The sequence below is a fragment of the Thalassophryne amazonica genome, chromosome 3 (assembly GCF_902500255.1).
Source record: "Thalassophryne amazonica chromosome 3, fThaAma1.1, whole genome shotgun sequence".
In the NCBI taxonomy this organism is placed as follows: domain Eukaryota; kingdom Metazoa; phylum Chordata; class Actinopteri; order Batrachoidiformes; family Batrachoididae; genus Thalassophryne; species Thalassophryne amazonica.
Window position 1 is genome coordinate 67,812,185 of NC_047105.1, and position 12,320 is coordinate 67,824,504.

Sequence of the window (12,320 nt, forward strand, 5' to 3'; positions counted from 1 at the left end):
CATTCATTGCACAGTTTTAAACATAATCATATCGTGAAGTTTTAATATTTTAGATTTAATAAACAATGAATTGGTGTGATCTCGATAACCTACATTGTGAATTGTTCTTAATGCTCTTTTTTGAAGAATGAATATTGATTGCAATGTAGTTCTATAATTATTGTTATGTGTCGACGCGGGTTGAGGAGCGGACCTGCGTCAGACGGAACCCAGCGCTAAAAATAACCAGAAAGTGGTTCCAATAACAAAAACAATTTATTTATTTCACCCACTGGTGCATAATAAAGTGTAAAAACTAAAATAGCGTCCTTCTGGTGGAGTGAAGGCTGGCACGCTCTCCAGCGCCCAAAAGGATCGAAGCCCGGCGCTCCTGGACCCACTACCACCGCCAAACACCCCCCAGGTGGACACGACAAACCGACTCTCTGCGAAGCATAGAAGAGGTGAGGTAAGTCAGCAGTTACAACTAATATCCTTCAAAAGACACACACTATCAGCAACACATTCAGGTCTGTATTTTAAGCTTTATGCAAATGAGCAGCTTCTCACAACAGGTGGAGGATCACTTGTCCGCGTGCCACAGCAGTGAGAAGCAAGCTGCACAATTCTCATCACAATTCAAATATACTGCGTAACAAAATACCAAGTTACTATCAACAATTAGTCAAACACTTAATCACCTCTGATGTGTGCTGACAGCATGTGCCCCTCACCCTTCCTGCTTCACGGGCTCGATGTGTCAAACCCAGGCACGGTCCTCAGCGTCTCACAAACGAACATCACAAGGTCGAGTTCCCGGCAGTTCTGCTTGAATCACACATGACTTAAATGCAGAACGCCATCCAATTATCTGCTTCAGCTGAAAGTCTTTAAGGCTGCACGTGAGCACCATTCACAGGTGCTGCACATGATGTTGATGAGGGTGAAGGACTCTTCAGCCAGCACCTTCTCCACAGACAAATCAGTTTTCATGCCACCTGGAGAGCAAAGAAAAGAAAAGAACACCAAAATGTCCAGCCACACCCCCCAACACACAACAGTACCCCCCCCTTTAACGGGAAGCCTCCGGCGACCGAACAGACCAGGCCCGAGAACAGCACCTCCCTCCGGGGTCCTCGTCAGGAAGCAGACAGCACAACGCTCCTAAGGTCCACCACAGACAGCAGGACAGGGCACCGCAGCTGGAAGGCCGGCTGGCATCAACAAAAACCCCAAAACAGTCCCCAGTACAATCCAACACACAAGAAAAAACACAAAACCCACCCAAAACCTCCCGAGGGGACCGTCCCATCCAACCCCAGGAAGAAAAGAAAAACACCCAAACGCAAAAACCCAACACAGCCCCACAAACACAATACAAACATAAATGCATAAAAGAAAATAACAAACAACCCCCCCAGAACGACCTGCAGAGCCCAACCCCCCCCCCCCAGAAGGCCTTTTCCGCCAGTTCCAGGAGGAACAGCCAGAACCAGAATCCCACAAAGGTCCCCAGGTGTACATGGAGCAAACGGCACCCCCCAGAGGACCGTACCATCAACCCCAGGAGGTACCCTCCCCACAACCCCGGAACCCCAGACCCGGCCACACTTGGCTAGTCGGCCCCAAGCCAATTCCCCCCCAGAGGACCGTCCCATCAACCCTGGAGGTGGAACCCGGAAGGAAACAAAACAAAATCAAAATCCAACCCCCGGAGGACTACCAAAAACAACCCCAGGGGCAAATAAAACAACCGTAAACCCTGTCACCTTCCCCGGCACCCCGAAAGACCCCAGGTCCCTCCCAGAGCCCCTCGGCGGCTCAATTTTGGCGAACGGCTCAAAACATTAAGCCGGGGAAGGGAACAGGAAAAACTAACCCAGCCCCAACCCCAAGGCGCAGCGGAAAACCGGAAATACGTCCGGTGCCCCAACACGACCATACCCCAGCCCTCGGGAGGGGTGGAACTACCGAAATGGCGAACGGCAACAGATCGGCCCACCCCTCCGACTGAGGTATGTCCCCGCTGCACCACACCCCGGCAACACCAATGACGAACGGTACAAAGGCTCACCGAGGCTGGAGTGGAACCGGGCCCTAACCAAACCAAGAAAAACGCCCCTAACACCCCCCCCCTAGGTGCAGAGGTCTTCTGAGAACGCTCAGCGTGACCAACCTGCACCACCCCACAACCCACAAGACGAACGGTCTTGGGGCAAGTGAGGTTGGGGTTAAGGATGTAGGGAAATAAAAAACAACAAAATAAAACGACCCAAAAACCCAAACAGAAAATACCTAAAAACACATAAAAAATACCGATCAAGTGAGCCCAGACGGGCTTCTAACCGCCTAACATTCACTCCACCAGACACGCCTCTGACTCCCCAAACAAATTATAACCCCTATTTAAAGAAAACAAAACATTAACCCATACTAGATTTTTTTTTTCTTTTTTTTTATGTGTGTTATTTTGCTTGTCCCAGAACACCTGGAGATACATCACCATTATTTTTCTTGACGCTTATACGTCGGGGCAATACAGTAATCTCCGCTCGTCCGAGCTGCATGGGCTCATCAGGAAGAGGAGCCAGAGGTCCCGTCGGAGGAGCCTCAGTGGGGCGAAGAAGAGGCGGCCCAGATCTGTGTCGGGGAAAGCCCCGAGACGAAAAAACCCGCTCTGATGGCTGCCCTCTCTCGCGTCCACGCTCCTTCATCCGATCATCTAGACGAATCACCAACGATATTAGCTCATCTAAATCGTTTGGCTCGTCACGGACTGCCAGCTCGTCTTTTAATGACTCATTTAACCCATCTACAAACACTCCTCGTAAAGCTGCGGCGTTCCAACCTGACTGAGCAGAAAAAATCCGGAAGTCCACGGAATACTCCGCCGCACTCCGCCTCCCCTGCCTGAGATTCAGCAACCGTTGGGCAACGGTATTCGTTTTCACCGGATGGTCAAAAACCAGTCGGAACTCCCGGGAGAAATCCTTAAAGGATCCTAACAATGGCGAGTTGTTACTCCACAACGCTGTGACCCAAGCTAAGGCGTCACCTCGGAGCAAATTTGTCACATATGAAACACGGCTCCCATCAGAAGAGAAGGAAGCCGGTCGCTGAGCAAAAACCAGAGAACATTGCATCAAAAACGAAGCACAGGCTTCGACGTCTCCTGCATAAGGCTCCGGATGACAAATAATCGGTTCAGACGCCGAATCTCTGGGTGACGGAGTTATCTGCACCGGTATCGATGGTGCCGCAGCTGGAGCAGCAGGAAGCGGAACGGCTTGCGCTGCAAGCTCCGTAACACGGGCGTCTGTTTGTTTAATTTGGTTTGCGAGATGCTGTAATTGCTCCCATATTTTCTCCAAGTGTTCTTGAACTTTTTCGGCAAAAGGAACCGCCTCTGCCGCTGGGTCCATTATGGAATGGCCGGGAACTACTGTTATGTGTCGACGCGGGTTGAGGAGCGGACCTGCGTCAGACGGAACCCAGCGCTAAAAATAACCAGAAAGTGGTTCCAATAACAAAAACAATTTATTTATTTCACCCACTGGTGCATAATAAAGTGTAAAAACTAAAATAGCGTCCTTCTGGTGGAGTGAAGGCTGGCACGCTCTCCAGCGCCCAAAAGGATCGAAGCCTGGCGCTCCTGGACCCACTACCACGGCCAAACACCCCCCAGGTGGACACGACAAACCGACTCTCTGCGAAGCATAGAAGAGGTGAGGTAAGTCAGCAGTTACAACTAATATCCTTCAAAAGACACACACTATCAGCAACACATTCAGGTCTGTATTTTAAGCTTTATGCAAATGAGCAGCTTCTCACAACAGGTGGAGGATCACTTGTCCGCGCGCCACAGCAATGAGAAGCAAGCTGCACAATTCTCATCACAATTCAAATATACTGCGTAACAAAATACCAAGTTACTATCAACAATTAGTCAAACACTTAATCACCTCTGATGTGTGCTGACAGCATGTGCCCCTCACCCTTCCTGCTTCACGGGCTCGATGTGTCAAACCCAGGCGCGGTCCTCAGCGTCTCACAAACGAACATCACAAGGTCGAGTTCCCGGCAGTTCTGCTTGAATCACACATGACTTAAATGCAGAACGCCATCCAATTATCTGCTTCAGCTGAAAGTCTTTAAGGCTGCACGTGAGCACCATTCACAGGTGCTGCACATGATGTTGATGAGGGTGAAGGACTCTTCAGCCAGCACCTTCTCCACAGACAAATCAGTTTTCATGCCACCTGGAGAGCAAAGAAAAGAAAAGAACACCAAAATGTCCAGCCACACCCCCCAACACACAACAATTATTGCCTCAACCTTCAGCACAGTAAGCCTAGTAGGGAGCAACCAATGAAAAATACAGAGTATGAAGTGCTTTCCAATCAAGAACATGCCTTACCTTATTTAGTACTGCAATAGTTTTTGACACTTTCTTTTGAATATGTTGAATATGAGCTTTCCAATTAATTCTTTCATCAATATTACCTAACAACTTATTTTCTTTCACACGCCCTATGATTACCCCTTGTATATTTAACTGAATTTGTATGTCTTTATTGTAATTCATAAATAACATTATTTTAGTTTTAGACAAATTTAGTGATAATTTGTTAATATCAAACCATCTCTTTAACTTTATCATTCCAACATGTAAATCGGATAATAATTGCTGCAGATTTTCTCCTGAACAAAACAGGTTTGTATCATCTGCAAACAGAACTGCCTTAAACAGATCCGAAACTTTACATAAATATTTAATGTACAAAATAAATAATTTTGGTCACAACACAGAACCCTGAGGAAGCCCACAAATGATGTCCAGATAAGAAGAGCAGCAATCCGCAAGTTTAACAAACTGTTTCTGGTTTTGTAAGTAATTTTTAATCCAGTTCAAAGCCACCCCTCTAATCCCATACAGTTCCAGCTTTTGAATATTTTATATCTGTTGTATCAAAAGCCTTTCTCAGGTCAATAAATAAACCTATTACTATTTCCCTTTGGTCCATATGACTACTGATCTCTTCTACTGAATCGAGCAGAGCCAGCGCAGTGGACCTACCTGCTCTGAAACCACATTGACTTTCGTCCAGCAAGTTATGTTGTTCTATAAATTTATCCAATCTGCTATTGTAAAGCTTTTCCAATATCTTAGAAAATTGTGACAATAGAGACACAGGCCTGTAATTTGTAAAAAGATGTTTACTACCACATTTAAATAAAGGTATCACTTTTGCCTCTTGCATACTGCTTGGAACAATTCCAGTTTGAAATGATTTATTAAAAATATATGCTTAATGGTTTTGCAATTTCAGTAATTATTTGCTTTACTAGAGACATATGTACATCATTATGATCCCTTGACTTTTTACTTTTACTTGTGCTAACTACCTTAATAATTTCCCTTTCATCTACTGGACTAAGAAACATTGTGTGTGGATTTCTGTCAATTAATTGCTGATTTTCCCATGGGCTGTGTGGAATTTCAGCTGCCAGATCTGGCCAAACATTAGCAAAGAATTTATTAATACTATCCACTGCTTTACTCATGTCATATTCATCTTTGTTCTTATATGTAATGTATGTTGGATAGTTATTTGATTTGGATTTATTTGTTATAATAGTACTCAATATTTTCCATGTTTCCTTTATGTTCTTTTTATTATCATTTAGTATTTTTCCAAAGTATGATTTTTTTTTACAATTCCTCATGATAATTGTTAATTTATTTTAATAGTCCTTATATTTAATCTCTGCCTCTCTTGATTTAATTTTAATTAATTTTCTGTATAGCATATTTTTTTTTCTTGCAAGCCTTTTGAAGACCTTTAGTTATCCATGGATGAGCTTTTTATTTATTCTTATTACTATACTGTATAACTGGACAGTTTTTGTTGTATATATTGGGAAATATGTTTTCAAATTCTGAATATGCCAAGTTAGCATCCTGTTTTGCATAAATGGGATTCTGTAAAAGTAAATCATGTTTTAAGGCAGTGATAGCTTCTTCAGATTCCAAACGCTTACAATATTGTATTTTGTCAGTACATTTCCTGTTTAAGTTTAGATCAGTTACTATAAAAATTGGTAAATGGTCACTGATATCAGTAATTAATAAGCCACTTAGTGTTTTGGTATCAATATAATTCGTAAATATATTATCAGTGGGCAGCACGGTGGATTAGTGGTTAGCACTGTTGCCTCGAGAAGGTCGTGGGTTCAGTTCCCATGGCCTTTCTGTGTGGAGTTTTCATGTTCTCCCCGTGTTTGCGTGGGTTTCCTCCGGGTGCTCCGGTTTCCTCCCACATCCAAAGACATGCGGGTTAGGTGGATTGGAATCTTTAAAATTGTCCTTAGGTGTGTGTGGGTGTGTCTGTGTTTGTTTGTCTGTTTGTGGCCCTGTGACAGACTGGCGTACTGTCCTGGGTGTACCCCGCCTCGCGCCCTATGACTGCTGGGATAGGCTCCAGCCCCCCGCGACCCTTAATTGGACTAAACGGTAGACGATGAATGAATGAATATTATCAATGAGAGTAGCTGAATGTGAAGCTATTCTTGAAGGCCTCGTGATTTTTGGATATAAATTTAAACTGTACACAGAACCATCCCTGGTTCTCAAGACCAGGCACCTAAATGGCTCTACTGTACTCTCTTCTACTCTACTCTACTCTATTCTACTTTCTTTTTTTTAAGATATTTAAATATACCTTAGTATGCACTTGTAGAGTTCTACCTTAGAATTGGAATGTATTATAGAAGACATACCTTACTGAATTTTCATAGTATTAATGAATCCTCTGTCACCTCATGCTGATGCGGATTTAAAAGATCAATATTTATATCTCCACAAACAAATACTCATTTGTTATACATCTGTGAAAAGTATTTCTCAATCCATTTTTGAAAGTCTTAAAAAATTATTTAACATTCGGGCATTTAACCAACTGAAAAAAGAGGATGAGTGATGCTCAGCCAGGGGCATTCCAGCGAACGGACATGGTAAAATGGAACATTGTAACGGTGCGGTTCTCCTGCATGGATTTTTTTCTTGATTATTTTTGTACAATAGATGGAACCATTAAAATATATCTCTTCACAACAGCTGGTAAAAAATAATATACAGCGTATTTATGCAACTCTGAGAGTATTGTTTTATTTACTTTGTGCTGTCACTGGGGGATGGATGATGTTTCAACACTGCTCACAGGGAGACTGTATCTAATAGGGCCCAGAATTCCAGGTATGTATGAAGAGAATGTGTTTGAAATCCACAAATTTTAATCCTGAACATGTTTAAAAAAAAAAACATTGTACCTTCTGATGAATCCTTTTAATGTATGCTTGAGGGGATGTGTGACTTTCTGCTGTTTCCTTGTGTACTTATAACAATTTTTCTTTTCACAAGTTGTAACAGAAGTGAGAATGCAGAGGCGAACCTCCCAGAGAGCCAGGAGTTCTTATCAGGCGTGGAGGAAAAAAAGGCTACACGATTTACAGACGTAAGTCCAAATAAATTAACGAGAAGTATCACAGTACCGTCCCATGCTTAAACAGCCCATGCATGCAGTATTGGCTCTCTAACATATTTATTCCTCTCCGTTCTTTTGCATTGGTTATAGTTTGAGGGAAAAACTTCATTTGGCATGTCAGTGTTCAACCTGGGCAATGCAATTATGGGAAGTGGAATCCTAGGACTGGCATACGCCATGGCCAACACGGGGGTCATCCTGTTTTTGTAAGTTATGCATAAACATCTGATGACATCAATATCTGACATCATGATTGCAGTTTGGAAGCATTACAGCTAAATTTGTAATTGCAGTTGATGATTGGCTAATTAAGTTCTTGAGGAAGTCTTTCCACTGGTGGCCTGCGTCACACATGAACAGCACCTAATTGTTTTGTAATTGTCACATATTAACCAGGCAGCAGTCCCTGTGTATGACACAGAAACAGATAACACACAGCGCATTTGTTTTGTTTGGTAATTAACAGTATAATGGAAGCAGCATAATTACAATTTAAATCAATGTAACTTCAACAAGAGATGCAAAAAAATAATGTAACTGTTTCCGTAGCTGATTTTTCCATTGTCACAGCATGTGCATGCATTAGAGCTGTGACATTGAAAAGTTTTCAGCATCAGCAGGCTGTAGTGTCCACACTGGTTAGTACAGTTTTCATGAAAATGCCATTATTTTTTTAAAAAGCACCAAGGCTCTTCTCAGCTTCAGGGAGTATTCACATTTTGCCTCCAAGCGAGGATTAAATGAGAACAGTGAACAAAACCTGGAACCCTTGCCAAATGTGAATGGAGAAATGACCAGGTGGATTTGGTCAGCATTGTCATCTCAAGACCTCACCTTGAACTGGAAGTACCTTTTGAAAAAAGATGTCCCCATAAGTGGACACAAGGTCTCAGGAGGTGAAAACAATCATAGCAACATAGAAATAAATGTATCATGAAAAATACATTTAATTAAACCTTGCAGTGGTTGGTTTCAGGAAATAACTTTTTTTGGCCTGACCACTTCTTTGTTGACTTGTCATGTGCTGTTGTAACATCACCATCATAATCATCAGCAGGCCAGTGGATCATTTAATCTGTTATCTCAAAGATTCCTGGTTTGAATTTTCTAACATCAGAAAGGGTAGAGTGAATCTGTTTGACACTGTTTATTGTTCCTCAGGTAATTCTAGCAGTGCAAATGGTTGTGACTGATGATAGTTGGATGGATCCAACTGAGACAACAGATCTTAGGAGTATAAATATAAACACTGCTACAGGGTAAAACTAAGCTAAATAGGGTTGGCTGGTGGGGGACTGATGGGTTGTCAAAGCTTTGCAGTTTGTGCCATTGTGTCTTATATATGTGTTCTTTGTAATTACCAGTGTTGCCACAGTTACTTTGAAAAAGTAATCCAATTACTGATTACTGATTACTCCTTGAAAAAAGTAACTTAGTTACTTTACTGATTACTCATTTGGAAAAGTAACTAAGTTAGATTACTACAACCCCTGGCAAAAATTATGGAATCACCGGCCTCGGAGGATGTTCATTCAGTTGTTTAATTTTGTAGAAAAAAAGCAGATCACAGACATGACACAAAACTAAAGTCATTTCAAATGGCAACTTTCTGGCTTTAAGAAACACTATAAGAAATCAAGAAAAAAAGATTGTGGCAGTCAGTAACGGTTACTTTTTTAGACCAAGCAGAGGAAAAAAATATGGAATCACTCAATTCTGAGGAAAAAATTATGGAATCACCCTGTAAATTTTCATCCCCAAAACTAACACCTGCATCATATCAGATCTGCTCGTTAGTCTGCATCTAAAAAGGAGTGAACACACCTTGGAGAGCTCTTGCACCAAGTGGACTGACATGAATCATGGCTCCAACACGAGAGATGTCAATTGAAACAAAGGAGAGGATTATCAAACTCTTAAAAGAGAGTAAATCATCACACAATGTTGCAAAAGATGTTGGTTGTTCACAGTCAGCTGTGTCTAAACTCTGGTCCAAATACAAACAACATGGGAAGGTTGTTAAAGGCAAACATACTGGTAGACCAAGGAAGACATCAAAGCGTCAAGACAGAAAACTTAAAGCAATATGTCTCAAAAATCGAAAAATGTACAACAAAACAAATGAGGAACGAATGGGAGGAAACTGGAGTCAACGTCTGTGACCGAACTGTAAGAAACCGCCTAAAGGAAATGGGATTTACATACAGAAAAGCTAAACGAAAAGGCATCATTAACACCTAAACCGAAAAAAAAACAAGGTTACAATGGGCTAAGGAAAAGCAATTGTGGACTGTGGATGACTGGATGAAAGTCATATTCAGTGATGAATCTCGAATCTGCATTGGGCAAGGTGATGATGCTGGAACTTTTGTTTGGTGCTTTTCCAATGAGATTTATAAAGATGACTGCCTGAAGAGAACATGTAAATTTCCACAGTCATTGATGATATGGGGCTGCATGTCAGGTAAAGGCACTGGGGAGATGGCTGTCATTACATCATCAATAAATGCACAAGTTTATGTTGATATTTTGGACAATTGAAAGGATGTTTTGGGATGATGAAATCATTTTTCAAGATGATAATGCATCTTGCCATAGAGCAAAAACTGCAAAACATTCCTTGCAAAAAGACACACAGGGTCAATGTCATGGCATAGGGTCAGTGTCAATGAGCAGATCTGATTTGATGCAGGTGTTAATTTGGGGGATGAAAATTTACAGGGTGATTCCATAATTTTTTCCTCAGAATTGAGTGATTCCATATTTTTTTTCCTCTGCTTGGTCTAAAAAAGTAACCGTTACTGACTGCCACAATCTTTTTTTCTTGATTTCTTACAGTGTTTCTTAAAGCCAGAAAGTTGCCATTTGAAATGACTTTAGTTTTGTGTCATGTCTGTGATCTGCTTTTTTTCTACAAAATTAAACAACTGAATGAACATCCTCTGAGGCCGGTGATTCCATAATTTTTGCCAGGGGTTGTAGTTACTTTTTTAGTTACTTTTCCCAGCTGCCGACAACAACCCTCTGCCACCTCAACATGACAATGATACCTGTTTTGCCAAAACTCACTTTATAGTCACCCTTTCTTGACTTCAATGAAAATAAATACTTGTTTTATAAAAAGTAAAATAAAGACGTCTTTGACCTCATATTTAACTGTTGACAGCACTGTAACAGTAAAACTTGCCATTTCTAACCTACATTGTTTCTAAATGTAACTATTGAATTCTTTCTAACATTTTTCTAACATTTAAATTCTCTCTAAACAGTTTACTTGTCCAAATTATTATTATAAGTAGTATTAGTAGTTGTAGTAAACAAAAAAGGCTTCAAAACTGGACCTTTAATCTAGGGTGTTGTGGGGGGGGGCACATCCTTGCCCCACGCCCCCATTCTATCTGGATTCGCCCCTGCTTTGGCGTCTGAGCACAAAGAATGGATAACATTTATTTATGCAGAAAACATGACCAGATTTACAGGTAAGAAGGTTTTATTGCGTTTTCACATCATGTGGTCCTCAGAAAGAGAGTTTAAGTGCATTTGAGTGGAAAATAGTGTTAGTTGTTGACGTGTCGCGGAGGATCAGCTGTTTTTAGCAGCAGATACGGAGCGGCTCAGCTCCGAATTCTAAATAAAGGAGAAAAAAAAGCATAAAAATGTCTTTGTAAATCTCAGTGCAGGTGTGCTGTTATCACTGCGCTTTAAGAGGTGAGGACGAGTTGTAGCTGCTGTAGAAAACCGTGGATGAAAAGCTCACAGCTCGTTTAAAGTGGGCAGTTCAGTCGAACCCCGACCTCTTGCCCACGGACCAAGTTTAATGCTGCTATCGACCCACAATGCAAAAATAATAGTAATGCACAGTGACTTGGAGAAGTAACTTTAATCTGATTACTGATTTGGAAAGATTAATGCGTTAGATTACTCGTTACTAAAAAAAGTGGTCAGATTAGAGTAACGCGTTACTAAGTAACGCGTTACCGGCATCACTGGTAATTACCATGCAGAGTTTACGACATTTACAATGAAAGCTTCTTTCATGCTTTTTTCACTCCTCCAGTTCATGTGCTTGAACTGGAAAATATTTGCATTTCAGTAATTTCATTTGCTGCATTGGGGAGAAATAAAATATATTGTATGGTGTTTTGTATTCCTGATATCAAATTTTAAAAAACAAATAAATCATGCATTATCTGCATTTCTCTTCCATTCAATTTCTGTCATGTGTTTGTCATGTGTCTACAGCACAAGTGAAGTACACAGCAGTTTTCAGAAACAGCTCTACCATGGTACCCAAACTTGGTCTTTACCGTGCACCTGGAAAGTATTCACAGCGCTTCACTTTTTCCACATTTTGTATTACAGCCTTATTTCACAATGGAGGAAATTCATTTTTTCCCTCAAAATTCTACACACAATACCCCCTAATGACAATAGGAAAAAAGTTTTGAGATTTTTTTCAAATTTATTGAAAATAATAATAAAAATTTAAGAAATCACATGTACATAAGTATTCACAACCTTTGCCATGAAGCTCAAAATTGAGCTCTGGTGAATCCTGTTTCCACTTGTCATCATTGAGATGTTTCTGCAGCTAAATTAGAGTCCATCTGGGGTAAACTCATTTGATTGGACTTGATTTGGAAAGGCACACACCTGTCAACATATAATGTCCCACAGTTGACAGTGCATGTCAGAGCACAAACCAAGCATGAAGTGAAAGGAATTGTCTGTAGACCTCTGAGACAGGATTGTCTCAAGGAAGAAATCTGGGGAACGGTACAGAAATATTTCTGTTGT

At 41.3% G+C, this 12,320-nt stretch overlaps 1 protein-coding gene and 1 long non-coding RNA gene across 5 annotated transcripts in view; both read left to right on the forward strand.

Moving 5' to 3' along the window:
• The window catches only part of LOC117506953 (sodium-coupled neutral amino acid transporter 3-like), a 203,270-nt gene that overhangs the window by 125,666 nt on the left and 65,284 nt on the right, over positions 1-12,320 (forward strand). The window contains exons 3-5 of one of the 4 annotated variants that reach the window (XM_034166628.1): positions 7,202-7,234; positions 7,400-7,493; positions 7,614-7,729. In XM_034166628.1, coding sequence (XP_034022519.1) covers positions 7,202-7,234; positions 7,400-7,493; positions 7,614-7,729 — 243 coding nt within the window. The remainder of the gene's footprint in view (positions 1-7,201; positions 7,235-7,399; positions 7,494-7,613; positions 7,730-12,320) is intronic. The other 3 variants (XM_034166629.1, XM_034166631.1, XM_034166630.1) reach the window with 3 other exon arrangements.
• LOC117506958 lies at positions 8,594-11,687 on the forward strand. The gene is made up of 3 exons (XR_004559589.1): positions 8,594-8,886; positions 9,673-9,677; positions 11,528-11,687. It is a non-coding gene; the product is annotated as an uncharacterized LOC117506958 (long non-coding RNA).